General features: G+C 48.0%; 2 protein-coding genes across 3 annotated transcripts in view; both read right to left on the reverse strand.

Moving 5' to 3' along the window:
• Positions 1-834: 834 nt before the first annotated feature.
• LOC144602698 (zinc-binding protein A33-like) lies at positions 835-19,392 on the reverse strand. 2 transcript variants are annotated; one of them, XM_078415828.1, is made up of 7 exons: positions 19,268-19,392; positions 11,819-12,320; positions 11,632-11,727; positions 7,534-7,767; positions 6,334-6,356; positions 6,118-6,236; positions 835-1,839 (listed from the first exon to the last, which is right to left on the reverse strand). In XM_078415828.1, the coding sequence occupies exons 2-7, from the start codon at positions 12,260-12,262 to the stop codon at positions 1,307-1,309; spliced, it is 1,449 nt and encodes a 482-aa protein (XP_078271954.1). In that variant the 5' UTR covers positions 12,263-12,320; positions 19,268-19,392; the 3' UTR covers positions 835-1,306. The 2 variants fall into 2 exon arrangements, with proteins under 2 accessions (XP_078271954.1, XP_078271953.1); XM_078415827.1 differs by lacking the exon at positions 19,268-19,392 and having other exon boundaries at positions 11,819-13,240.
• Positions 19,393-23,871: 4,479 nt separating this feature from the next.
• LOC144602531 (zinc-binding protein A33-like) overlaps positions 23,872-26,310 on the reverse strand; it is a 110,531-nt gene continuing 108,092 nt past the window's right edge. Inside the window, exon 6 of the mRNA XM_078415658.1 lies at positions 23,872-24,320. Coding sequence (XP_078271784.1) covers positions 24,118-24,320 — 203 coding nt within the window. The 3' untranslated portion in view covers positions 23,872-24,117. The remainder of the gene's footprint in view (positions 24,321-26,310) is intronic.

Genomic DNA, 26,310 nt, shown 5'->3' on the forward strand with positions numbered 1-26,310 from the left:
ATCCCATCCTCACCACGTTCTACAGGGGCACCATAGAGAGCATACTGACCAACTGCATCTCTGTCTGGTCTGGGGACTGCAAAGCCTCAGACTGGAAGTCCGTGCAGAGAGTGGTGAGGACGGCTGAGAAAATCATCGGGGCTTGACTTCCTTCCATCCAGGACATTGCACACAAACGCTGCTTGTCCAAGGCCAACAACATTATTAAAGACCCCACCCATCTCCATCACGGACTGTTCACCCTCCTGCCCTCTGGTCAAAGGTACTGCAGCATACGGAGCAGAACAGCCAGGTTCTGCAATAGCTTCTTCCCCCAAGCCATCAGACTCTTGAATTCACAATGATCCACCGCCATTATTTTATATGCGAGTCACTTATTTATTTATTTTTCTTTAATCAATTTTTATTATTTTGTGTTACCGGCACGGTAGCGCAGCGGTAGAGTTGCTGCTTTACAGCGAATGCAGCGCCGTCGACTCAGGTTCGATCCTGACTACGGGTGCTGCACTGTAAGGAGTTTGTACGTTCTCCCCGTGACCTGCGTGGGTTTTCTCCGAGATCTTCGGTTTCCTCCCACACTCCAAAGACGTACAGGTATGTAGGTTAATTGGCTGGGTAAATGTAAAAATTGTCCCTAGTGGGTGTAGGATAGTGTTAATGTACGGGGATCACTGGGCGGCACGGACTTGGAGGGCCGAAAAGGCCTGTTTCCGGCTGTATATATATGATATGATATGAAGCCAGTTGCAACGGAATTTCGTTCAAATATGCACTCGTCTGTATAGTTTTGAATGAAAGTAAAGTTTTATTCATTCATTCATTCATTCATTCAGCACAGATCCTGATTCCACAATAATCAGAAACAAAAACAAGCTGTGAACAAGAGCTAGTTTAAAAGCATTAAATTCTCCAAGCAAGCTTTAGAAAGTTTTAGAGATATGGGTATAAAAGGGTTTTTTTTGTCACGTGTACCAATTAAGGTACAGTGATATGCGAATTACCATAAACCCATACGAAAATAAAAGCAACAAGACACAGAATTACAAAAAAGTGTTTCTGTTCCGTTGACGGACGCAGTTAACGCGTTGAAATGAACGGATCCGACAGCTCTGATTCCACTTGCTGTTTATTTCTCTGTTCCCATATTTACATTCCCCCTGGTTTTATTTCCGCGCTCACTGGGGTTTTACGACGCGGAATTTGGGGATTAAATGGGAGCCGTTCAGCGCCGACCTGTTGTCCACCGGGTTTCTGCCCCACAGCCCCTGAGCCCCGCTCCTGACGCCGGTCCCGGGACCCCACCCTTTTACACACCCGGAGCGGAACCGGAGCAGATCCTCAGCCAGTTTCCATCCCAATGAGGCCCGAAGAAAGGATAAAGTTTCTCCGTGAATTTATTCCCAGTGAAGGTGTGGAGATGGGACTTGGTGTCCGCGTCGTAAAATGAAACTGTCCCGGACTCGTAACTGAGATAAACTCCCACCCTCCTGGGGATGGGACGGGCGGGGAGACGGGATGGAGGGGAGGTGACTGCATCAAACCCGTCATACCACCGCCTGATGCTCCAGACTCCAGTCTCCGGGGTCAGTGTGACCCATCCCTTCCTCTCCACAGACTCTGCGGCGATTCCCAGACTCCAGCCCCGACTCCCCGCCACCTCCACCTCCCAGTAATGTCTCCCCGATGTCAATCCCTCCGATCCCAGCACACACGGACTGCCTGTAAACCTCTTCCCGGTGTCAGGGAGACTCCTCCCGGACCCGGTCCATCTCACCCTCTTCCGATCCTCAGACACCTCGAACCACGGACCCGCTGTTTCCACATCCAGGGTGACGGAGACTGGGGGGAGAAGCAGAGAATCAGAGAGTCCCCGGGGGTCGGGGGGAGACTCGGGCAGCGCGGCCCCAGGGACCGGGGGAGAGGCCGCTCGGCCTCAGGCACAGGCGGGCGGACAACTGAAACCTTGCCCGGGGTTTCACCCCGGCCACATCGGGTGGACAACAGACATCTCCCCCGGAGTTTTAATCCGGGGATGGAGAGGGGAATTTCGTGAGGTGGGGGAGGGTGGACGGGGAGGACGAGTGCGGAGAGTGAGGAGGTTTGCGAGATTGCGGAGGGGATGGAGGAATGAAGCGGGTTATTCAGATATGGAGGCAGATCGGAGCAGGTGGATATTGAGGTTAGCGGTAATTTGAGGTTGTTAAAGAGGAGGTAGAGGTGTGTGGTGGGGTCGTCATCATCACAGTGAAAGGGGGCAGACACGAGGGGCCAGATGACCTGCTCCTGTGTTTTTTGAGTGGAGGGTGAGACAAAGGGAAGGGTGGGTTTGTTAGTCAATTGGAGTGGGTGCAAAAGGGTTTACAACAACTTCATCAGGTCTGAAGGGCTAGGTTATCAGGTGAAGTTGGACCGTCATCAGGTCGTAATGTCATCAGTGAAAGTATTAGAATTAGGCCATTCGGCCCTTCAATTCTACTCCACCATTCAATCATGGCTGATCTACCTCTTCCTCCTAACCCCATTCTCCTGTCTTCTCCCCATAACCTCTGACATCCATACTAATCAAGAATCCAGCTATCTCTGCCTTAAAAATATCCATCGACTTGGCCTCCACAGCCTTCTGTGGCAATGAATTCCACAAATTTACCACCCTCTGATTAAAAGCATTTCCCCTCATCTCCTTCCTAACGGAACATCCTTTAATTCTGAGGCTCTGACCTTTCGTCCCTTCCTGCCCAAACCACCCCCTCCCCGGACACATTCCCCTGCAACCGCAGGAGATGCAACACCTGTCCCTTTACCTCCCCCCTCAACTCCATCCAATTTATCCCAAAGAGGAGGAAAGATTCCAAGGGGAGTAAATGACACCCGTGGCTGACAAGGGAAGTCAAGGACAGCATAAAAATAAAAGAACAGAAGTACAACAAAGCAAAGAAGAGTGGGAAGCCAGAGGATTGGGACTCTTTTAAAGAGCAACAGAAGATGACTAAGGCAATACGTGGAGAAAAGATGAGGTACGAGGGTAAACTAGCTAATAATATAAAGGAGGATAGTAAAAGCTTTTTTAGGTATGTAAAGAGGAAAAAAATAGTCAAGGCAAATGTGGGTCCCTTGAAGACAGAAGCGGGAGAATTTATTATGGGAAACAAGGAAATGGCAGACGAGTTGAACCGGTACTTTGGATCTGTCTAGCGGAGTGAGGGGGTATGGGGAGAAGGCAGGAACGGGGTACTGATTGAGAGTGATCAGCCATGATCGCATTGAATGGCGGTGCTGGCTCGAAGGGCTGAATGGCCTACTCCTGCACCTATTGTCTATTGTCTACTGTCTATTGTCTTCACTAAGGAAGATACAAGCAATCTCCCAGGTGTTCTAGTGGGCAGAGATCCTAGGGTGACGGAGGAACTGAAGGAAATCCACATTAAGCAGGAAATGGTTTTGGGTAGACTGATGGGACTCAAGGCTGATAAATTCCCAGGGCCTGATGGTCTGCATCCAGGAGTACTTAAGGAGGTGGCGCTAGAAATTGTGGACGCACTGGTGATCATTTTCCAATTTTCTATAGATTCAGTATCAGTTCCTGTGGATTGGAGATAACTAATGTTGTCCCACTTTTTAAGAAAGGAGGGAGAGAGAAAACGGGAAATTATAGACCAGTTAAACTGACATCAGTGGTGGGGAAGATGCTGGAGTCAATTATAAAAGACAAAATTGCGGAGCATTTGGATAGTAGTAACAGGATTGTTCCGAGTCAGTATGGATTTACGATGGGGAAATCATGCTTGACTAATCTTCTGGAATTCTTCGAGGATGTAACCAGGAAAATTGACAGGGGAGAGCCGGTGGATGTGGTGTACCTTGACTTTCAGAAAGCCTTTGACAAGGTTCCACATAGGAGATTAGTGGGCAAAATTAGAGCACATGGTATTGGAGGTAGGGTACTGACATGGATAGAAAATTGGTTGACAGACAGAAAGCAAAGAGTGGGGATAAATGGGTCCCTTTCAGAATGGCAGGTAGTAACTAGTGGAGTACAGCAAGGCTCGGTGCTGGGACCGCAGTTATTTACAATATACATTAATGACTTGGATGAAGGGATTAAAAGTACCATTAGCAAATTTGCAGATGATACAAAGCTGGGTGGTAGTGTGAACTGTGAGGAAGATGCTATCAGGTTGCAGGGTGACTTGGACAGGTTGTGTGAGTGGGCGGGATGCATGGCAGATGCAGTTTAATGTGGATAAGTGTGAGGTTACCCACTTTGGTTGTAAGAATAGGAAGGCAGAGTATTATCTGAATAGTGTCAAGTTAGGAACAGGGGACGTACAACGAGATCTGGGTGTCGTAGTGCATCAGTCACTGAAAGGAAGCATGCAGGTAAAGCAGGCAGTGAAGAAAGCCAATAGAATGTTGGCCTTCATAACAAGAGGAGTTGAGTATAGGAGCAAAGAGGTCCTTCTGCAGTTGTACAGGGCCCTAGTGAGACCACACTTGGAATACTGTGTGCAGCTTTGGTCTCCAAATTTGAGGAAGGATATTCTTGCTATTGAGGGCGTGCAGCGTAGGTTTACTAGATTAATTCCCGAAATGGCGGGACTTTCAAATGTTGAAAGACTGGAGCGACTAGGCATGTATACACTGGAATTTAGAAGGATGAGAGGAGATATTATCGAAACGTATAAGATTATTAAGGGGTTGGACACGTTAGAGGCAGGAAACATGTTCCCAATGTTGGGGGAGTCCAGAACACAGTATAAGAATAAGCCATTTAGAACTGAGATGAGGAAAAACTTTTTCAGTCAGAGTTGTGAATCTGTGGAATTCTCTGCCTCAGAAGGCAGTGGAGGCCAATTCTCTGAATGCATTCAAGAGAGAGCTGGATAGAGCTCTTAAGGATAGCGGAGTGAGGGGGTATGGGGAGAAGGCAGGAACGGGGTACTGATTGAGAATGATCAGCCATGATCACATTGAATGGCGGTGCTGGCTCGAAGGGCCGAATGGCCTCCTCCTGCACCTATTGTCTATTGTCTTTAGATAGTTCCTCTGTCCCTCTCTTCCCCTCCCCTTTCCAGTTCTCCCTCTGTCTTCCTGTCTCCACCTACATCCTTCCTTAGTCCCACCCGAAACGTCACCCTTTCCTTTTCTCCTGAGATGCTGCCTGACCTGCTGAGTTACTCCAGCATTTTTGTAAATAAATATCTAGTCCTAGACTCGCTCACTAATGGAAACATCCTCTCCACGTCCATTCTATCCAAACCTTTCACTATTCTGTATTTTTCAATGAGATCCCCCCTCATTCCTTTGAGCAACAGCGAGTACAGGCCCAATGCCGACAAACGCTCATCATAGGTTAATCTACTCATTCCTGAGACTATTCAGACTGGGACATTTCTTCTTGGGAGCCTGTCAGAGAGACATTATAGATGTGTATAAGATGCACAGACAAGGTGATTAACCACAATACTTTACCCAAGGTCGGAGAGTGTAAACCTCGAGTGCATCAGTTTAAGGTGAGAGTGGAAACAATAAAAAGGACACGAGGAGCAGGTTTTTCAGTCAGTGTAGATGTGGAACGATCTGACAGAGGAAGTGGGCGAGGCAGGTACAATTACAACAGTTCACAGAGAATTGGGTAGATACGTGGATAAGAAAGACTTGGAAGGATATGAGCCAGACTCAGGCAAGTGGGGCTAGCTTGGTTGGGCAACGTGGTTGGCATCGTCGAGTCGAGTCCAAGGGCCTGTTTCTGTGCTACAAAGCTCTCTGACTCTGTGATGCTTCCCAGCAGATGAGCAGGTGGGAGATCAAATCTTCAATTTCACTTCAGTTCAAAATAACATTAATCTTTGCATCTTTGTATAACTTAAAGATAGACCAATCAAAGGTAGACACAAAATGCTGGAGTAACTCAGCGGGACAGGGAGCAGCTCTGGAGAGAAGGAATGGGTGACGTTTCGGGTTGAGACCCTTCTTCAGACTGAAGATGCTGCCTGTCCCGCTGAGTCGCTCCAGCATTTTGTGTCTACATTCGATTTAAACCTGCAACTGCAGTTCTTTCGTACACATCTTACTTCAAGATGGCAGAAACAAGAACAATGGAAAAGGTATAAGCTTTACCTTGCTTGAAGTCATCAGATGTTTCTTTAAATGTTGTGTTGAATGAAACAGGGCAATGAAACTTTTCAATCGGCAAGGCCTCCTCGACCACCGACAGTGGTTTGGCTTCATCACGAACCCTGCGAATATTTAACAGCCGGTTATCAACTGAGCATTAGAAATGTTTTGTACTGTTCCACAAGAACTTACAATGTTTCCATCAAGAGCATGTCCTACCTTCGCTTGCGACCAGCTTCCCCCTGAAAGAAATAAAACACAAATCTCAATTGACTGAGATGGACCGTCCTCATCCCGACAGCGGGAATTTGTCCACATTTCTACAACCCTCTGATAATTCCCATTTCCCAACTCTTATCGCCGCTGCCATGCAGATAGAAAGTGGACATTATCGGGGAAAAGCACAAGGAATGTTCATGATAATGACGCCATATCTGAGAGGATGGTGCTCAATGCAAAGACAGGGCAGGTCGTGGGATTTTATCTGAAGAATGATGAGATAGGATTTAAGTTTATCGGTGGATTTAAATGGGTGAGGATGAAATAATAGCTCTAATCGATGGGAGAGCAAAAATCAAAGCTGAAATGTAACGTGGACTTCAACAAATACCGAAAGGAATGCAGTCATGAGAACATGGACCTCACTTGCATTGGAGGGACTGAAGCCAACAGCAGAGATACATTTAGGGGCAAGCGGGATAAACACGTGAGCACTCCTGGAATTCGGGGTATTGTTACCGGGTGTGGTGAGTAGATGGGAGGGATGTTGAGTGGAGCAGAAATCTTGGCTAGATAGGATGGGCCGAATGGCCTGGTCTATGATGTAGAATGGGATGTCATTCTATGGTGAACAAAGGTGGGTAAAACAAACAGAGCAAATTCCCCCAAGGTGACCACCCACTGCTGATGGGAACCCGATATAGATGATCAATCTGCTGTGTGCGCCACATTCTAGATTTCAATGTTAATCCCCACAATGTGGTCATGGCTGATCCAGCCCAGGACTGAACTCCTCCGCTTTGTCCCATTCCCTTTCATTTCAGTTCCCCAAATTTTCAAAAATGTATCTTCCTCTGGTATAAATACGTCTAACAGGTTAAACCTCTCAGAGTCTCTTGGTTGGAGAATCCCAGATATCTACTGCCCTCTGTCCATTCGTGGCCCTTGGGATCAGATATAGGATCACCCGTCGTAGTTCTGAACTCCACAGAATACAAACACCTCTCTACATTCCGGCCAGGCAGTCCTGAGATCCCATAGATTAGGCAGGAGGCCAATTAGTTTGGGAACAACAGCTGGAACAGATGAAACATTTACCCAGTTCTGAATTACTGGTAAATGCAGCATGTATTTCTGAAATATCCCCCTCCATTTTGTGACTGCACTTTCACTTCGCCAGACTGTGGTGTAACCCCTCACCTTCAGTAACACCACACTGTCCTTTTGTTCCATCTGCTGCTGCAACTTAGAGAGTTCCTCCTGAATAGATTTTAAATTCTCTTCGATCTCTCCAAGATTTTTCTTCATTCTATTCAGAATCCTCTTCTCTTCCTCCCGGATATCTGCCAGTACACGCTGCTCTTTCTCAGTGAGAATCTGGTGCAGTTCAGCAAACTGGGATGTGATCTTGGACTGAAGGTTGTGTGACTGTTCCTGTGAAATGAAAGGTGAAGATCAATATGTAATGTCACTGATTGTGTTTCCCTCAGACGTTGACGGTGACATTTGTCCTGTGCATTTTTTATTTGCTTTGGCATTTCAATAGTTTGTCTAAATGCTTCTGAAATTTTGTGAGGGTAATCTGATAACCCATCAATCCTTTACCCCTAATGCAATTCCCAGCTGCCTTGTCCTTTTCAAGTGCCCATTAATTCCCATTTATCCGTCCACCACCCCCTAGTGGGGTGCCGCAAGCCTCATTGCTGGGACCGCAGTTATTTACAATATATATTAATGATTCAGAAGAAACATAGAAAAAAGGTGCAGGAGTAGGCCATTAGGCCCTTCGAGCCTGCACCGCCATTCAATATGATCATGGCTGATCATCCAGCTCAGTAACCTGGACCTGCCTTCTCTCCATACCCCCTGATCCCTTTAGCCATAAGGGCCACATCTAACTCCCTCTTAAATATAGCCAATGAACTGGCCTCAACTACCTTCTGTGGCAGAGAATTCCAGAGACTCACCACTCTCTGTGTGAAGAAATGTTTTCTCATCTCGGTCCTAAAAGACTTCCCCCTTATCCTTAAGCTGTGACCCCTGGTTCTGGACTTCCCCAACATCGGGAACAATCTTCCTGCATCTAGCCTCTCCAACCCCTTAAGAATTTTATATGTTTCAATAAGATCCCCCCTCAGTCTCCTAAATCCCAGCGAGTATAAGCCTAGTCTATCCAGTCTTTCTTCATATGAAAGTCCTGCCATCCCAGGGATTAATCTGGTGAACCTTCTCTGTACTCCCTCTAAGGCTAGGATGTCTTTCCTCAGATTAGGAGACCAAAACTGTACACAATACTCCAGGTGCGGTCTCACCAAGGCCCTGTACAACTGCAGCAGAACCTCCTTGCTCCTATACTCAAATCCTCTTGCTATGAATGCTAACATACCATTCACTTTCTTCACTACCTGCTGCACCTGCACGCTTGCTTTCAATGACTGGTGCACCATGACACCCAGGTCACGTTGCATCTCCCCTTTTCCTAATTGGCCACCATTCAGGTAATACTCTGCTTTCCTGTTCTTGCCGCCAAAATGGATAACCTCACATTTATCCACATTATATTGCATCTGCCATGCATTTGCCCACTCTCCTAATCTATCCAAGTCACTCTGCAGCCTCCTAGCATCCTCCTCGCAGCTAACACTGCCACCCAGCTTCATGTCATCCGCAAACTTAGAGATGTTGCATTCAATTCCCTCGTCCAAATCATTAATATATATTGTAAATAACTGGGGTCCCAGCACTGAGCCTTGCGGTACCCCACTAGTCACTGCCTGCCATTCCGAAAAGGTCCCGTTTATTCCTACTCTTTGCTTCCTGTCCACCAACGAATTCTCTATCCATTTCAACACTGAACCCCCAATACCGTGTGCTTTAAGTTTGTACCCCAATCTCCTATGTGAGACCTTGTCGAAGGCCTTCTGAAAGTCCAGATATAACACATCGACTCGTTCTCCCTTATCCACTCTACTAGTTACATCCTCAAAAAATTCTATAAGTTTCGTCAGGCATGATTTGCCTTTCATAAATCCATGCTGACTTTGTCCGATGATTTCACCACTTTCCAAATGTGATGCTATCACATCTTTAATAACCGACTCTAGCATTTTCCCCACTACCGATGTTAGGCTAACTGGTCTATAATTCCCCGTTTTCTCTCTCCCTCCCTTTTTAAAAAGTGGGGTTACATTAGCTACCCTCCAATCCTCAGGAACTACTCCAGAACCTAAAGAGTTTTGAAAAATTATCACTAATGCATCCACTATTTCTGAGGCTACTTCCTTAAGCACTCTGGGATGCAGCCTATCTGGCCCTGGGGATTTATCGGCCTTTAATCCATTTAATTTACTTAACACCACTTCCCAACTAACCTGGATTACCCTCAGTTCCTCCATCTCGTTAGACCCCCGGTTCCCTGCTATTTCCGGCAGATTGTTTATGTCTTCCCTAGTGAAGACAGAACCAAAGTAGTTGTTCAATTGGTCTGCCATCTCCTTGTTCCCTATGATCAATTCATCTGTTTCCGACTGCCAGGGACCTACATTTGTCTTAACTAGTCTTTTTCTCTTCACATATCTATAAAAGCTTTTGCAGTCAGTTTTTATGTTCCCTGCCAGTTTTCTCTCATAATCTATTTTCCCTTTCCTAATTAAGCCCTTTGTCCTCCTCTGCTGGACTCTGAATTTCTCCCAGTCCTCTGGTATGATACTTTTTCTGGCTAATTTATATGCTCCATCTTTTCTTTTAATACTATCCTTGATTTCCCCTGTTAGCCACGGATGCACTAACTTTCCTGGTTTGTTCTTTTGCCAAACTGGGATGAACAATTGTTGTAGTTCATCCATGCAATCTTTAAATGCCTTCCATTGCATGTCTACCGTCAACCCTTTAAGTATAAATTGCCAGTCTATCTTGGACAATTCACGTCTCATACCCTCGAACGTACCTTTCTTTAAGTTCAGAACACTTGTTTCTGAATTGACTTTGTCACTCTCCATCCTAATGAAGAACTCCACCATATTATGGTCACTTTTGCCTAAGGGGCCTCGCACAACAAGACTGCTAACTAACCCTTCCCCATTACTCAATACCTAGTCTAGAATGGCCTGCTCTCACGTTGGTTCCTCGACATGTTGGTTTAGAAAACCATCTCGCAAACATTCCAAGAAATCCTCTTCCTCAGCACCCCAGCCAATTTGGTTCACCTAATCTATATGTAAATTGAAGTCACCCATTATAACTGCTGCACCTTTAGTGCACGCATTTCTAATTTCCTGTTTGATGCCATCCCCAACCTCACAACTGCCTTCTGAGGGAAGTAAATGTAACATCTCCAAGTTTGCGGATGCCACAAAGCTGGGCGGCAGTGTGAGCTGCGAGGAGGATGTTGTGAGGCTGCAGGGTGAGTTGGACAGGTTGGGTGAGTGGGCAGATGCATGGCAGATGCAGTAAAATGTGAATAAATATGACGTTATCCACTTTGGTGGCAAGAACAAGAAGGCAGATTATTATCTGAATGGTGTCAGGTTAGGATAAGGGGGGTACAACAAGACCTGGGTATCCTTGTACATCAGTCAATGAAAGTAAGCATGCAGGAACAGCAGGCAGTGAAGAAAACCATTGGCATGTTGGCCTTCATTGTGAGAGGATTTGAGTTTAGGAGCAAGGAGGTCCTACTGCAGTTGTGCAGGGTCCTGTTCAGGCCACACCTGGAAAATTGTGTGCTGTTTGTTCTCCTAATTTAAGGAAGGACATTCTTGAGGGAGTGCAGTGTAGGTTCATCAGGTTAATTACCGGGATGGCGGGACTGACATATGATGAAAGAATGTATCACAAAATGCTGGAGTAACTCAGCAGGTCAGGCAGCATCTAGGAGAGAGGGAATGGGTGACGTTTCGGGTCGAGACCCTTCTTCAGCCTGATTCTGAATGGGTCGACTGGGCACTTGTATTCACTGGAATTTGATAGGATCTTATAGAAACATGCAAAAATTCTTTAGGGATTGGAGAGGTTAGGTGCAGGAAAATTGTTCCCGATGTTGGGGGAGTCAGAACCAGGGGTTATAGTTTAAGAATAAAAAGTAGGCCGTGATCATATTGAATGACGGTGCTGGCTCGAAGGGCCGAACGGCCTACTCCTGCACCTATTTTCTATGCAGCACCCGAGGTCAGGATCGAACCCGCTCACCAGAACTGGGAGACAGCAGCACTTTTTGTGTCACTGCGCTGCCCTGTTATTATACGCGTCACAGGGATCAAACCTGCACAAGATCAGGAAATCGAAACTTAAAAGCCTCACCAGAACTCCAGACATCTTCTCTTTCTGTTGCTGCTCCATTTGCAGGATCCCTGATTTATCTTTTGTGAGAGACTGGATGGAAGCTTTAACCTGACCCTGCGATTGTGTTTGAAAATCGGAGAATAAAAGTGTTAGACAATAAAAACGGAATTAAACAATGATGCGATCAAAATCGGTTTGCTTTTACCTTGTAGTTTTCAACAGCTTCTTTAACCGGCATGAAGCGGTGATCTCTGTGTTCCCGCCCAGCTTCACAAACCAGGCAGATCAGCTTCTTGTCAGTTTCACAAAACAGCTTCAGTTCTTCCTGATGTTCCTCGCAGTGAAGTTTACTTTCCTTCTCTGTCCAATTCAGGCTCAGTGTTCGAGCTTTCTCAGCCAGTCTCGCCAAGGCCCGACTCACCCTGAGGGTGCGGTCTGTAAACTCCTCTCTACATTCCGGGCAGGAGTTTCTCTCCTCCCTGTCCCAACTCTGTGTGATACAGGAGCGGCAGAAGTTGTGCCCACACTCCAGTGACACCGGATCGGTGAAGAAATCCAGGCAGATGGGACAAACTGCCTCCTCGGTTAAACTCTCGAACTGGTCTTTCGAAGCCATTTTAACTCCGCCTCTTCCTGGTTCAAAATGCATTCTCTTTCGCGCAGCTGCTGATCAAAGATACTAGAGGAGAAAGATAGACCACTCGACCCTTGAAACCGTAGTAGGTCATGGCGGCATTTTAGTAGCAGAAACTTGCAGAAACATTTAAAAAGAAAAATAGCTAAAATCTGTGAATTGATAGATGAGATATATTCTGCATTTTACTGGCATCATCACACATACTGTTCCCCAAAACACTGATTACACTACTTGAGGCGGGTCTTGCCGTTGATAGGCAGATGGTTGGACAAAGGCCAGAGATGAGAAGACAGAAGGTGTGTGACAAAATGATTGAGGACTTGCGAATTGTGTCCTGATCTTCAAACAGTCTTCTCCTCAGACGGCCAAAGGTTGTGCAGGTGCACTGAAGGCGCTGGTGAGTTTCACCATCAATGTCTGCCTTCCTCTGGGAAGAGGAACGCCGGCCAGAGCACCCGAGGGTCACCATCGTTACGACCATTTTAAAGGTAGGAGACAAATCCACCCGCGGAAACTATGGAGGGTTCCCCCGCTCTCTAACACAGGGAGGGGGTCAGTTACACATTAAACTGTCCTGAATATAGACGGAAGCGGAGAGGAGCGCTTGGGACAGTGTAAGGCAGGGTAAAATGTTGGAAACAACTGCAGAGTGGATTCACGAAGATGGTGCCAGGATTTGAGGGTCAGAGCGAAAGGGAGAGGTTGACAATAGACAATAGGTGCAGAAGTAGGCCATTCAGCCCCTCGAGCCAGCACCGCCATTCAATGCGATCGTGGCTGATCACTCTCAATCAGTACCCCGTTCCTGCCTTCTCCCCATACCCCCTCACTCCGCTATCCTTAAGAGCTCTATCCAGCTCTCTCTTGAAAACATCCAACGAACTGGCCTCCACTGCCTTCTGAGGCAGAGAATTCCACACCTTCACCACTCTCTGACTGAAAAAGTTCTTCCTCATCTCCGTTCTAAATGGCCTACCCCTTATTCTTAAACTGTGGCCCCTTGTTCTGGACTCCCCCAACATTGGGAACATGTTTCCTGCCTCTAATGTGTCCAATCCCCTAATTATCTTATATGTTTCAATAAGATCCCCCCTCATCCTTCTAAATTCCAGTGTATACAAGCCTAATTGCTCCAGCCTTTCAACATATGACAGTCCCGCCATTCCGGGAATTAACCTAGTGAACCTACGCTGCACGCCCTCAATAGCAACAATATCCTCCTCAAATTTGGAGACCAAAACTGCACACAGTACTCCAGGTGCGGTCTCACCAGGGCCCGGTACAACTGTAGAAGGACCTCTTTGCTCCTATACTCAACTCCTCTTGTTATGAAGGCCAACATTCCATTGGCTTTCTTCACTGCCCGCTGTACCTGCATGCTTCCTTTCAGTGACAATAGACAATAGACAATAGGTGCAGGAGTAGGCCATTCAGCCCTTCGAGCCAGCACCGCCATTCAATGCGATCATGGCTGATCACTATCAATCAGTACCCCGTTCCTGCCTTCTCCCCATACCCCCTCACTCCGCTATCCTTAAGAGCTCTATCCAGCTCTCTCTTGAAAGCATCCAACGAACTGGCCTCCACTGCCTTCTGAGGCAGAGAATTCCACTGATGCACTAGGACACCCAGATCTCGTTGAACATCCCCTCTTCCTAACTTGACACCATTCAGATAATAATCTGCCTTTCTATTCTTACTTCCAAAGTGAATAACCTCACACATATCTACATTAAACTGCATCTGCCATGTATCCGCCCACTCACACAACCTGTCCAAGTCACCCTGCAGCCTTATTGCATCTTCCTCACAATTCACACTACCCCCCAGCTTAGTATCATCTGCAAATTTGCTAATGGTACTTTTAATCCCTTCATCTAAGTCATTAATGTATATCGTAAACAGCTGGGGTCCCAGCACCGAACCTTGCGGTACCCCACTGGTCACTGCCTGCCATTCCAAAAGGGACCCATTTATCCCCACTCTTTGCTTTCTGTCTGTCATCCAATTTTCTATCCATGTCAGTACCCTACCCCCAATACCATGTGCTCTCATTTTCCCACTAATCTCCTATGTGGGACCTTGTCGAAGGCTTTCTGAAAGTCGAGGTACACCACATCCACTGACTCTCCCCTGTCAATTTTCCTAGTTACATCCTCAAAAAATTCCAGTAGATTTGTCAAGCATGATTTCCCCTTCGTAAATCCATGCTGACTCGGAATGATCCTGTTACTGCTATCCAAATGCTCAGCAATTTCGTCTTTTATAATTGACTCCAGCATCTTCCCCACCACTGATGTCAGACTAACTGATCTAGAATTACCCGTTTTCTCTCTCCCTCCTTTCTTAAAAAGTGGGATAACATTTGCTAACCTTCAATCCACAGGAACTGATCCTGAATCTATAGAACATTGAAAAATGATCTCCAATGCTTCCACTATTTCTAGAGTCACCTCCTTAAGTACCCTGGGATGCAGACCATCAGGCCCTGGGGATTTATCAGCCTTCAGTCCCATCAGTCTACCCAAAACCATTTCCTGCCTAATGTGGATTTCCTTCAGTTCCTCCATCACCCTAGGTTCTCCGGCCCCTAGAACATTTGGGAGATTGTGTGTATCTTCCTCAGTGAAGACAGATCCAAAGTAACGGTTTAACTCGTCTGCCATTTCTTTGTTCCCCATAATAAATTCCCCTGCTTCTGTCTTCAAGGGACCCACATTTGCCTTGACTATTTTTTTCCTCTTCACGTACCTAAAAAAAACTTTTGCTATCCTCCTTTATATTATTGGCTAGTTTACCCTCGTACCTCATCTTTTCTCCCCATATTGCCTTTTTAGTTAACTTTTGTTGCTCTTTAAAAGAGTCCCAATCCTCTGTCTTCCCACTTCTCTTTGCTATGTTATACTTCCTCTCCTTAATTTTTATGCTGTCCTTGACTTCCCTTGTCAGCCACAGGTGTCTCTTACTCCCCTTAGAGTCTTTCCGCCTCTTTGGGATAAATTGATCCTGCAACCTCTGCATTATTCTCAGGAATACCTGCCATTGCTGTTCTACCGTGGGCAGGGAAGGATTTATTAATTGGAGTGCAGGAAGCTGAAGTGCATAAGATCAAGAGGTGAATAGACAGGGTGAATGCACAGTCTGTTACCCGGAGCAGTGGAATCGAGAACTAGAGGATACAGGTTTGTGGTGAGAGGTGCAAGATTTAATCGGAAGCTGAGGAACAACATTTTCACACAGAAGGTCGTGGGTGTCTGGAACAAGCTGCCAGAGGGGGTAAGTAAGGCTGGACAACATCGTGGAGTGGAGTTGAAGCCCCGTTTCCTGAACAAAGAGGACACCTCCGAATCACCCCTCCTCCTCTTGCTCCACCTCTCCCTTACCCCTCCTCTTCCTCTCCTTCACCCCTCCTCCTCTCCCTCTCCTCCTCTCCCTCTCCTCCTCTCCCTCTCCTCCTCTCCCTCTCCTCCTCTCCCCATCCTTCTCCTCGCCCTCTCCCTCTCCTCCTCTCCCTTTCACCCTCCTCTCCCTCTCATTCTCTCCCTGCACCTCCTCATCACCCCCCTTTTCCTCTCCACCTCTCCTCCTCCTTCCTCTCCTTCACCTCTCCTCCACTCCCTCTACTCCTCTCCCTCACCCCTCCATTTCCCTCTCCTCCTCTCCCTCACCCCTCCATTTCTCTCTCCTCCTCCTCTCCGGGCCTCCATGGCCGACTCTCTCCGCAGCCGCCGCCGCTCCTTGTGGAGCCGCTGCCGGTCGGGGTCGGAGCCGCCGCTATAGGCCCGGCGGAGAGGGTGGTGGAGGGGGATGAGGAGCCGCGGCAATAATCACCTCCACAAGTTCCACGGCATGATTTGGCACAGAATACAGGAAGAACAATGCAATAGTCTTGTCGTGGTTCAATCTGAGCCCCAGCCCACTGTCCCAATGCACATTATAAGCAGATGCCACTGTGCTAAATGTTGCAACACTGAGGGCAATTTACCGAGGCCAATTAACCAACACACCCGCTTGCCTTTTGGAGGTGGGAGAAACCCGCAGCACCTGCAGGAAACCCACGTGGTCACAGGGAAAACGTGCAAACTCCAAACAGACTGCAACAGAGGTCAGGTTTGAACTCTGGTCTGTGGCCCTGTGAGGCAAAGGGTCTCCCTGCAGCTCCACGGCACGTCAAATGTCCCCACCTGCGCAAACTCTCCTGATAATCAACCCTTTCAGACCCGATAGAGTCCTCGTAAATCTTCTTGCACTCTCTCCAGTTTGCCAACAACCTCATTGTGTCAAACGCTGTCTTTAATATCTTGACGTTTGAAAGAATGAGCAACAAACACATTCTTCACCTCCCTGCCTGTCACCGTTGCATCTTCCATGGCACTGTGTACCTGCACCCCGACATCTCTCCGTTCTATAAAGCTCTCCGTTTACTGTCTATGTCCTGCCCTGGTTTGTCTCAGCAATCTGCATCGGCTCACCTTCACATGAATAAATCCCACCTGCCGTTCCTGAGCCCATTGGCCCAGTTCACAGGGATCCCATTTACTCTCAGGTAACCTTCTTCACTCTCCACAATGTCACCAATTTTTGTTTCATCTGCAAACTGACTAACCGTGCAACCTACATACACACCCAATCGTGTATATAAATAAGGAACAACAGTGGACTCTGTCTCCAGTCTGAAAAACAACCCACTACCAACATCCTCTGTCTGTGACCTTCAGGTAATGTTGTGTTCCATCGGCTAGTTCACCCCGGATTCCATGAGATCCAACCTTCCAGAGCGGCCTCCCACGCGGTGTGTAGAGGTTGCATCTCTCAGAGTGCAGTGAATATCAACCCTCCTCCTTTTGCTCCTCCTCCCGCTCAACCATCCCCTTCCTCTCCTTCATCCCTCCTCCTCTCCCTCTCCACCACACCCTCATCCTCATCCTCTCCCTCTCCCCGCAGCACCTCCTCACAAGCCCCCCCCGTCATCCTCTCCTCCACCTCTCCTCCATACCCCTCCTCTTCCTCTCCTTCACCTCTCCTCCTCCTCTCCTTCACCTCTCCTCCTCCTCACCCCTCTTCCTCTCCACCTCTTCCTCATCCCTCTCCTTCCCCTCCTCTCCCTCGACTCCTCTTCTTCACCTCCTCACCCTTCCATTTTGCGCTCCATTTCTCTCTCCTCCTCTCCCTCACCCCTCCATTTACGAACCCACACGTCTTTGGGATATGGGAGGAAACCGGAGCACCTGGAGGAAACCCATGTAGTCACAGGGAGAATGTGCAAACTCCACACGGACAGTACCCGAGGTCAGGATGGAAACCCTGGTATCTGGCACCGTGGGGCAGCGGCTCTACCATCTAGGCCACTGTGCCACCCGAGGGAAAAAGCAAAAAAGGGGGTTATGCCGATAGTTTTAAACCGAGGAGGAAGCGTGCCTGGAGCATGAAGACCAGAAATACTTGATTGGGCCAAATGGTCTGTTTGTGTGTCGGAAGGAACTGCAAATGCTGCTTTAAACCAAACATAGACACAAATTGCTGGAGTAAATCAGCAGGACAGGCGGCATCTCCGAATGGAAGGAATGGGTGAGGTTTTGGGTCGAGACCCCTCTTTAGATGTCTGTTTTGTGTCATTTGCATCCAATGAATAATTCAAACAAACCCACAAAAATATTTCAAAGAACATTAAAATTGTCATTGAAAAGGCTGCAATATTAGAAACAGAATCTGCAGTTTATATTAATAATCTAAATTTAAATATACATTCCTGCTGTAATGTAATAGTTGCATTCCTAGCAAACTTGTGTTAATAGAAAAATCACACGATTAAAAACTGGAAGGGGCGATTTGGGACCACAGTTTGGGGCTGGCACGAACAGTTACAATGCCCCTGCAGGATTTGCAGAATAAAAGTCTCGCTTTTTCGCACAGTCCTTCTTGTAGAATGTTGTGTGTCATTCATGTATACATGTCGTTAAACTGGAAAGATTACAGAGAAGTTTTACAAAGATGTTGCCAGGACTTGAGGGCCTGAGCAATAGGGAGAGGTTGAACAGGCTCGGACTTTATTCCTTGGAGCGCAGGAGGATGAGGGGTCACCTTATGATGATGTATACGATCCTGAAGTGAATAGCTAGGGTAGAGGCACAGAGTCTTTTACTCAGAGTCGGGGAATCAAGAACCAGAGGACATAGGTTTAAGGTGAGACGGGGGAAAGATTTCACAGGAACATGAGGGGTCACTTTTTTAATACAAAGGGTGGTAGGTACGTGGAACGGGCTGTCTTCCTATTGAGGGAGTGTAGCGCAGGTTCACGAGGTTAATTCCCGGGATGGCGGGACTGTCATATGATGAAAGAATGGAGCTGCAGGGCTTGTATTCACTGGGATTTAGAAGGATGAGCGGGGATCTTATAGAAACACATAATATGATGAAGCAATTGGACACGCTGGATGCAGGAAACATGTTCCCGGTGTTGGGGGAGTCCAGAACCAGGGGTCACACACAGTTTAAGAATAAGCGGTCGGCCATTTAGAACTGAGATGACGAAAAACTTTTCACCCAGAGTTGTGAATCTGTGGATTCACCGGATATGTTCAAGAGAGAGTTAGATAGAGCTCTAGGGGCTCGTGGAACCAAGGGATATGGGGAGAAGGCAGGAACAGGGCACTGATTGTGGATGATCAGCCATGACCACATTGAATGGCGGTCCTGGCTCGAAGGGCCGAATGGCCTCCTCCTGCACCTATTGTCTATTTATCAATGTATCCCATCTTGTCCCCCTCCCCTCAACCTCTCCTCTTCTCCCTGCCCTCCTTTCCCACCCCTCCTCCCTCCTCCCACCGCCCCTCACCCTCCCCTCCTCGTTTTCCCCTTCACTTCTCCTCCCCAAACACCTCCCTCCTCCCCCATAACCCGCCCTTCCCCTTTTTCCTCCCTCTTCCCTCTCCAGGTTGGGACCAGGCCGCGTCTCCATGGAGACGGGCCCCGCCGTTGCCCCCCTGTCCCCCATCTCCGGTCGCCATTGTTACTCACCCCCTCTGCTCCGGCGCCCGCCCAGTTTCGCGCCCAACTTCACGTCACTGGCCGGCGCCGCTATTCCGCCCCCGAGACGTGACACAAGGTCGCCATTCACCCGCCCCGGACACGTGACACCAGACCTCATTCAACCGCCCCCGGCACATGACATCAGATCTTCATTCTCCCGCCCCGAAACGTGACACCAAACCCCCATTCCCCGCCCCGATAAGTGACACCAAACCCCATTTCACCCGCCCCCGACACGAGACACCAGACCCCTTTCCCCCGACACGTGACAGCAGACCCCATTCACTAGCCCCCGACACGTGACACCAGATCTCCATTCAACCCGCCCCGACACATGACACCCCGCCCCCGACACGTCAAACCAAATCTCCATTCAACCCGCCCCCGACAGTTGTCTCCGTCCACACCCCCTTTTCCCCCCGGCACGTGACAACAGGCTCATCCGACCATCCACCCACGGCACGTGACAGCAGAGGGCGCTCCCATTGTCCTGCCCTCCGCACGTGACAAGGGCCCCCGTTCCCCCAGTCTCATCCCGGCTTTAAAGATTGGCAACTCTTTGAAGCTTTGGTCATGGGGATGAACATAAGTTACAGAAGTGAAGTTCCAGGAAGTTATCCACAGTGCCATTCAACAAAACAGTTGTGTTTATTTCTAAATCATTCTGTTCAGTGAAAAGGGATAGACAAACAGCCGTGTTTAAACGTGTTCATTCATTAAAAATTCTCCTGGGAGCCCTTGACTTGGTCACCCAACCTACGCCTGGACTGACAGTGGGAGCTTCACATGTTTCAGTGTCCGATCTGCAAAGATCACAGCACTCACTTTGTCCAACTCATTGGTGAGGCTGCACTCGAAAATATTATGTTCAAAAGGACACAAAGTGCTGGAGTAACTCAGCGGGTCACAAGTGATTGGAACAGAATTAGGACATTTAGATTTAGAGATACATCACCCTAGGTTCTCCGGCCCCTAGAACATTTGGGAGATTGTGTGTATCTTCCTCAGTGAAGACATCCAAAGTAACGGTTTAACTCGTCTGCCATTTCTTTGTTCCCCATAATAAATTCCCCTGCTTCTGTCTTCAAGGGACCCACATTTGCCTTGACTATTTTTTTCCTCTTCACGTACCAAAAAAAACTTTTTCTATCTGACCTCTAGACCTAGACTCTCCCACTGGTGGAAACATCATCTCCATTCTATCCAAGCCTTTCATTATTTAGTATGTTTTGGTGAGGTCCCCCCGCATTCTTCTAAACTCCAGCGAGCACAGGCCCAGTGCAGTCAAACGCTCATCAGGCAGCATCTCTGGAGAACATGGATAGGCGATGTTTTGGACTCAATCTGAAATGTCACCTATTGAGGTTCTCCGGTGATGCTGCCTACTCAATTATTCAAATATTCCTTACACCAAGTCAAGCCTGATGCACCAATTAAGTCATACAGTGTGGAAACGGGCCCAACAGCCCAACTTGCCCATCTCAACCAACATGCCCCGTCTATACTAGTCCTACCTGCCCCACATTTGGCCCACGACCCTCTAAACCTTTCCTATCCATGTTCCTGTCCAAGTATCTTTTAAATTTTAGATATAATAATAATAATAATGCATTACATTTATATAGCGCTTTTCATATACTCAAAGACGCTTTACAGAGATTTAGAGAACATAGGGAAATGAATAAATAGATAAATAAGTAAACGAACAGAGAAAAGAGACAGAAGGTGAGGTGACCTTCAGTGGTTGAAGGCAGTACTGAACAGGTGAGACTTCAGCGATGTTTTGAATGTGGTGAGTGTGGAGGAGTCTCTAACGGTTTGGGGTAGTGAGTTCCATAGGGTGGGAGCAGCGATGGAGAAAGCCCTGTCCCCCCAGGATCTGAGTTTGGTCTGGATGTGGGGAGATAGGAGATTGGCAGCAGCAGAGCGGAGGGTGCAGGTGGGAGTGTGCCTGTGGAGGAGGTCGTTCAGGTAGGATGGGGCCAGGTTATGGAGGGCTTTGTAGGTTATGAGGAGGATTTTGTACTGGATTCTCTGGGGGATGGGGAGCCAGTGGAGTTTGTAAAGGACGGGGGTGATATGGTCACGGATCGGGGTGTGGGTGAGTAGACGGGCAGCGGAGTTTTGAATGTATTGAAGTTTACTGATGATTTTTGAGGGTGCGCCATAGAGGAGGCTGTTGCAGTAGTCCAGACGGGAGGTGATGAAGGTGTGGATGAGGGTTTCTGCAGCTGTGGAGGAGAGGGATGGACGGAGACGGGCAATGTTTTTGAGGTGGAAGAAGGCTGTCTTTGTGATGTGTTTGATGTGTTTGTCGAAGGAGAGGGTTTGATCAAAGATGATTCCAAGATTCCGGATGTGAGGGGAGGTGGATACTGGGAGACCATCAACGTTGAGGATGAAGTTTTGGGTGGATTTGGTGAGCGTTTTTGGACCAATGATGATGATTTCAGATTTGTTGCAATTGAGTTTGAGGAATTTTGATTGAAGCCAAGATTTTATTTCAGTGATGCAGTTTGTCAGTGTAGAGTGTGTGGTGGGGGAGATTGACTTGGTGGAGATGAGGAGTTGGATATCATCGGCGAAGCAGTAGAAGTTGAGACCATGACGGCGGATTAATTGACCAAGGGGGAACAGGTAGAGGATGAAGAGGAGGGGGCCAAGGACTGAGCATTGGGGGACACCTTGGGGGAGGGGAGCGGTGGGGGATTTACAGTTGTTAATGGAGATGAACTGGTGTCTGTCAGAGAGGTAAGATTTGAACCAGGATAGGGCTGTGCCGGTGATGTTAAAGGAGGTTTCAAGTCGGGTGAGGAGAATGGAGTGATTTATGGTGTCAAAGGCGGCGCTGAGGTTAAGTAGGATGAGGATGTTGAGGTTGCCAGCGTCGGAGGAGAGGAGAATGTCGTTTGTGATTTTGAGGAGCGCAGTTTCAGTACAGTGGTTGGAGCGGAATCCGGATTGGAAAGTTTCATACAGGTTATTGGTAGAGAGGTGGTATTTGAGTTGGGAAGCTACAGCACGTTCCAAAACATTGGACAGAAAGGGTAGGTTGGAGATTGATCTGAAGTTGTTTGGGGTGTCAGGGTTTAGACCAGGTTTTTTCAGAATGGGGGTGACAGCAGCGATTTTGAGGGATGGCGGGACAATGCCAGTGGACAGGGAGGAGTTTATTGTTGCAGTGATAAGTGGAGAGAGAGCAGGAAGGCAGGCCTTGACAAAGCTGGAGGGGATGGGGTCCAGAGAGCAGGTGGCAGTTTTTATTCCTGTGAAGAGGTCAGAGAGGTCGGTGGTGGAGACTGGGGAGAACTGAGGCAGGGGTTGACAGGATAAGGGGGGGCAGGTGGTTTGAGGGGGAGCAGGTGCGTTGGTGGTTAAGGTGCTGTAGATGTTGTCTATACAGCATCAGGGTTCAATCCTGACTACGGGTGCTGTCTGCACAGTTTGTACATTCTCCGTGTGACCACATGGGTTTCCTCCAGGTGATCTGGTATCCATCCACATTTCAAAGACGTGCAGATTGGTAGGTTAATTGGTTCCGTTACGAATTCTAAAATGTCTCCTGAGTGTGTATGATAGTGTTGATGGTAATGGTCATAGTGTTGATGGTTTGCTACGGACTAGGTGGGCTGAAGGGCCTGTTTTCGAGCTGCACCTCTGAAATGAACTAAACTATACGAAACTAAGTTCATCCAATGGTGCGGATGTCACTGGAGTTTAACAATTCATCTGAACGTCAGCATCTAATTTCCCCCAGCACCCCACAGGGATGGTCACCCTTGGTAAACGTGAATTTTCGTGAACAGTCTGTGACCCATAGCGCTGTGGCCATTGTGCTATATTTAAACTCCACAGCGCTGTGCCCATAGTATACTGCCCAACCTGCTGAATGCCGACAATGTTTTCTGTTTTTTGTTGGCAGTTTATGCTCAGTCACACATTCCAATCACCCAATCAACTGGATAAAGTTTTTTTTAAAAACAGATCCTGAAAATCCAAATGGAAACACCATTCGTCGTCGGTATTAGACGTGAAATATAAAGTCTGTTTCACCTTGCCTGACCTGCTGAGAATTTGGGGCAATTTCTGCTTTTATTCCACATTTTAAGCCATGCGTGTTGTTTGGGCCGCAGGTATGGTAGCAGGTGACAAAAGTCACTTATTAAATCAGATTCCCGCTGTTTCTGCAATTGTCAAAGTTAATTCTCAAAGTTACAGCTGGTCTGTGGTCGCACCGCGTGGCGTTGCTGCCATCTAGTGGCGGGACCAAGAAGTGACGCAGTTAACGTGTTGAAATGAACGGATCGACAGCTCTGATTCCACTTGCTGTTTATTTCTCTCTTCCCACATTTACATTCCCCCTGGTTTTATTTCCGCGCTCATTGGAGTTTTACGACGCGGAATTTGGGGATTAAATGGGAGCCGTTCAGCGCCGACCTGTTGTCCACCGGGTTTCTGCCCCACAGCACCTGAGCCCCGCTCCTGACGCCGGTCCCCGGACCCGACCCTTTTACACACCCGGAGCGGAACCGGAGCAGATCCTCAGCCAGTTTCCACCCCAAGGCCCGAAGAAAGGATAAAGTTTCTCCGTGAATTTATTCCCAGTGAAGGTGTGGAGATGGGACTTGGTGTCCGCGTCGTAAAATGAAACTGTCCCGGACTCGTAACTGAGATAAACTCCCACCCTCCCGGGGATGGGACGGGCGGGGAGACGGGATGGAGGGGAGGTGAGTGCATCAAACCCGTCACCACCCCCGCCTAATGCTCCAGACTCCAGTCTCCGGGGTCAGTGTGACCGGTCTCTTCCTCTCCACAGACTCTGCGGCGACTCCCAGACTCTAGCCCCGACTCCCCGCCACCTCCACCTCCCAGTAATGTCTCCCCGATGTGAATCCCTCCGATCCCAGCACACACACACTGACTGTAAACCTCTTCCCGGTGTCAGGGAGACTCCTCCGGGTCCGGGTCCGTCTCACCCTCTTCCGATCCTCAGACACCTCGAGCCCCGGAGCCGCTGTTTCCACATCCAGGGTGACGGAGACTGGGGGGAGAAGCAGAGAATCAGAGAGTCCCCGGGGGTCGGGGGGAGACTCGGGCAGCGCGGCCCCGGGACCGGGGGAGAGGCCGCATCTATCCCGAATTTTTTATCCAGGGATTGAGAGGGGAATTTCGTGAGGTGGGGGAGGGTGGATGGAGAGGACAAATGTGGAGAGTGAGGAGGATTGCGAGATTGCGGTGGGGATGGGGGAATGAAGCGGGTTATTCAGATATGGAGGCAGATCGGAGCAGGTGAATATTGAGGTGAGCGGTAATTTGAGGTTGTTAAAGAGGAGGTAGAGGTGAGTGGTGGGGTCGTCATGATCACAGTGAAAGGGGGCAGACATGAGGGGCCAGATTACCTGCTCCTGTGTTGTTTGAGTGGCGGGTGAGACAAAGGGAAGGGTGGGTTTGTTAGTCAATTGGAGTGGGTGCAAAAGGATTTACAACAACTTCATCAGGTCTGAAGGGCTGGGTTATTAGGTGAAGTTGGACAGTCAGAAGGTCATAATGTCATCGATGAAAGTATTAGAATTTGGCCATTCGGCCCAGCAAGTCTACTCCGCCATTCAATCATGGCTGATCTATCTCTCACTCCTAACCCCATTCTCCTGCTTTCTCCCCATAATCTCAGACACCTGTACTAATCGAGAATCCAGCTATCTCTGCCTTAAAAATATCCACCGACTCGGCCTCCACAGCCTTCTGTGGCAATGAATTCCACAATTCACCGCCCTCTGATTAAAAGCATTTCCCCTCATCTCCTTCCGAAAAGAACATCCTTTAATTCTGAGGCTATGACCTATAGTCCGAGACTCTCTCACTAATGCAAACATCCTCTCCACATCCATTCTATCCAAGCCTTTCACTATTCGGTATTTTTCAATGAGGTCCCCCCTCATTCTTCTAAACACCAGCGAGTACAGGCCCAATGACAGCAAACGCTCATCATAGGTTAATCTACCCATTACTGGAACAGACTATTCAGACTGGGACATTTCTTCTTGGGAGCCTGTCAGAGAGACATTACAGATGTGTATAAGATGCACAGATAAGGTGATTAGTCACAATACTTTACCCAAGGTCGGAGAGTCTAAACCTCGAGCGCATCAGTTTAAGGTGAGAGTGGAAACAATAAAAAGGACCCGAGGAGCAGGTTTTCCAGTCAGTGGGTAGTGTAGATGTGGAACGATCTGACAGAGAAAGTGGTCGAGGCAGGTACAATTACAACAGTTCACAGAGAATTGGGTAGATACGTGGATAAGAAAGACTTGGAAGGATATGAGCCAGACTCAGGCAAGTGGGGCTAGCTTCGTTGGGCAACTTGGTTGGGATGGTCGAGTCGAGTCAAAGGGCCTGTTGCTGTGCTACAAAGCTCTCTGACTCTGTGATGCTTCCCAGCAGATGAGCTTGGTGGGAGATCAAATCTTCAATTTCCCTTCAGTCCAAAATACCATTAATCTTTGCATCCTAGTATTACTTAAAGATAGTGTGATATCATGAGAGGTAGAGTCATTGAGGGGAAATACATTTCCTCCCGGTGGATGCAACAAGGACTACAAACCATCATGGCTGCCAGCAAAAGACTACAAAACCCATAGTCAGCAGGGCTGCCTGCCCTGCTGACACTGATTGCTGCCCAGCTGAACCAGATGAGCTGATTGCCTCAGTGAGAGAGCTAAAAGGGAAGGGAAGCAGTATATTTAAAAGGAGAGACAACGACTGGAGCAGACAGGGAGAGAAGCAGTGTTTGAGTTATATTTTGTAAGAAGGCAGCAAGTTACAGTTTTGATTTAACTACCTGTATTGGTTTTGTGTACCTGTCTGCAAACAATTAAGTTTACCTGTTTTTGGAAAAGACTAAATATATGGAATTTAAGTTTGAAAACAAGAACTTTTCTGTCTTCATTTCCGGCACCCACACCTCCCAACCTTCAAGAGAAAAGCTCCCGACCGCTCAAGACATCACAATGGACACAATCAAAGGAAGACGC

Source organism: Rhinoraja longicauda, chromosome 19, assembly GCF_053455715.1.
Source record: "Rhinoraja longicauda isolate Sanriku21f chromosome 19, sRhiLon1.1, whole genome shotgun sequence".
NCBI lineage: Eukaryota > Metazoa > Chordata > Chondrichthyes > Rajiformes > Arhynchobatidae > Rhinoraja > Rhinoraja longicauda.

Excerpts from the sequence above, each read along its gene's own strand:
- LOC144602698 (XM_078415828.1), bottom strand. The coding sequence starts at position 12,262 with ATGCATTTTGAACCAGGAAGAGGCGGAGTTAAAATGGCTTCGAAAGAC. Across the intron at positions 6,357-7,533 it reads ACAGTGTGGTGTTACTGAAG|GGGGAAGCTGGTCGCAAGCG; the intron begins GTGAGGGGTTAC and ends TATTTCTTTCAG. Across the intron at positions 1,840-6,117 it reads ATCTGATGACTTCAAGCAAG|TCTCCGTCACCCTGGATGTG; the intron begins GTAAAGCTTATA and ends TTCTCCCCCCAG.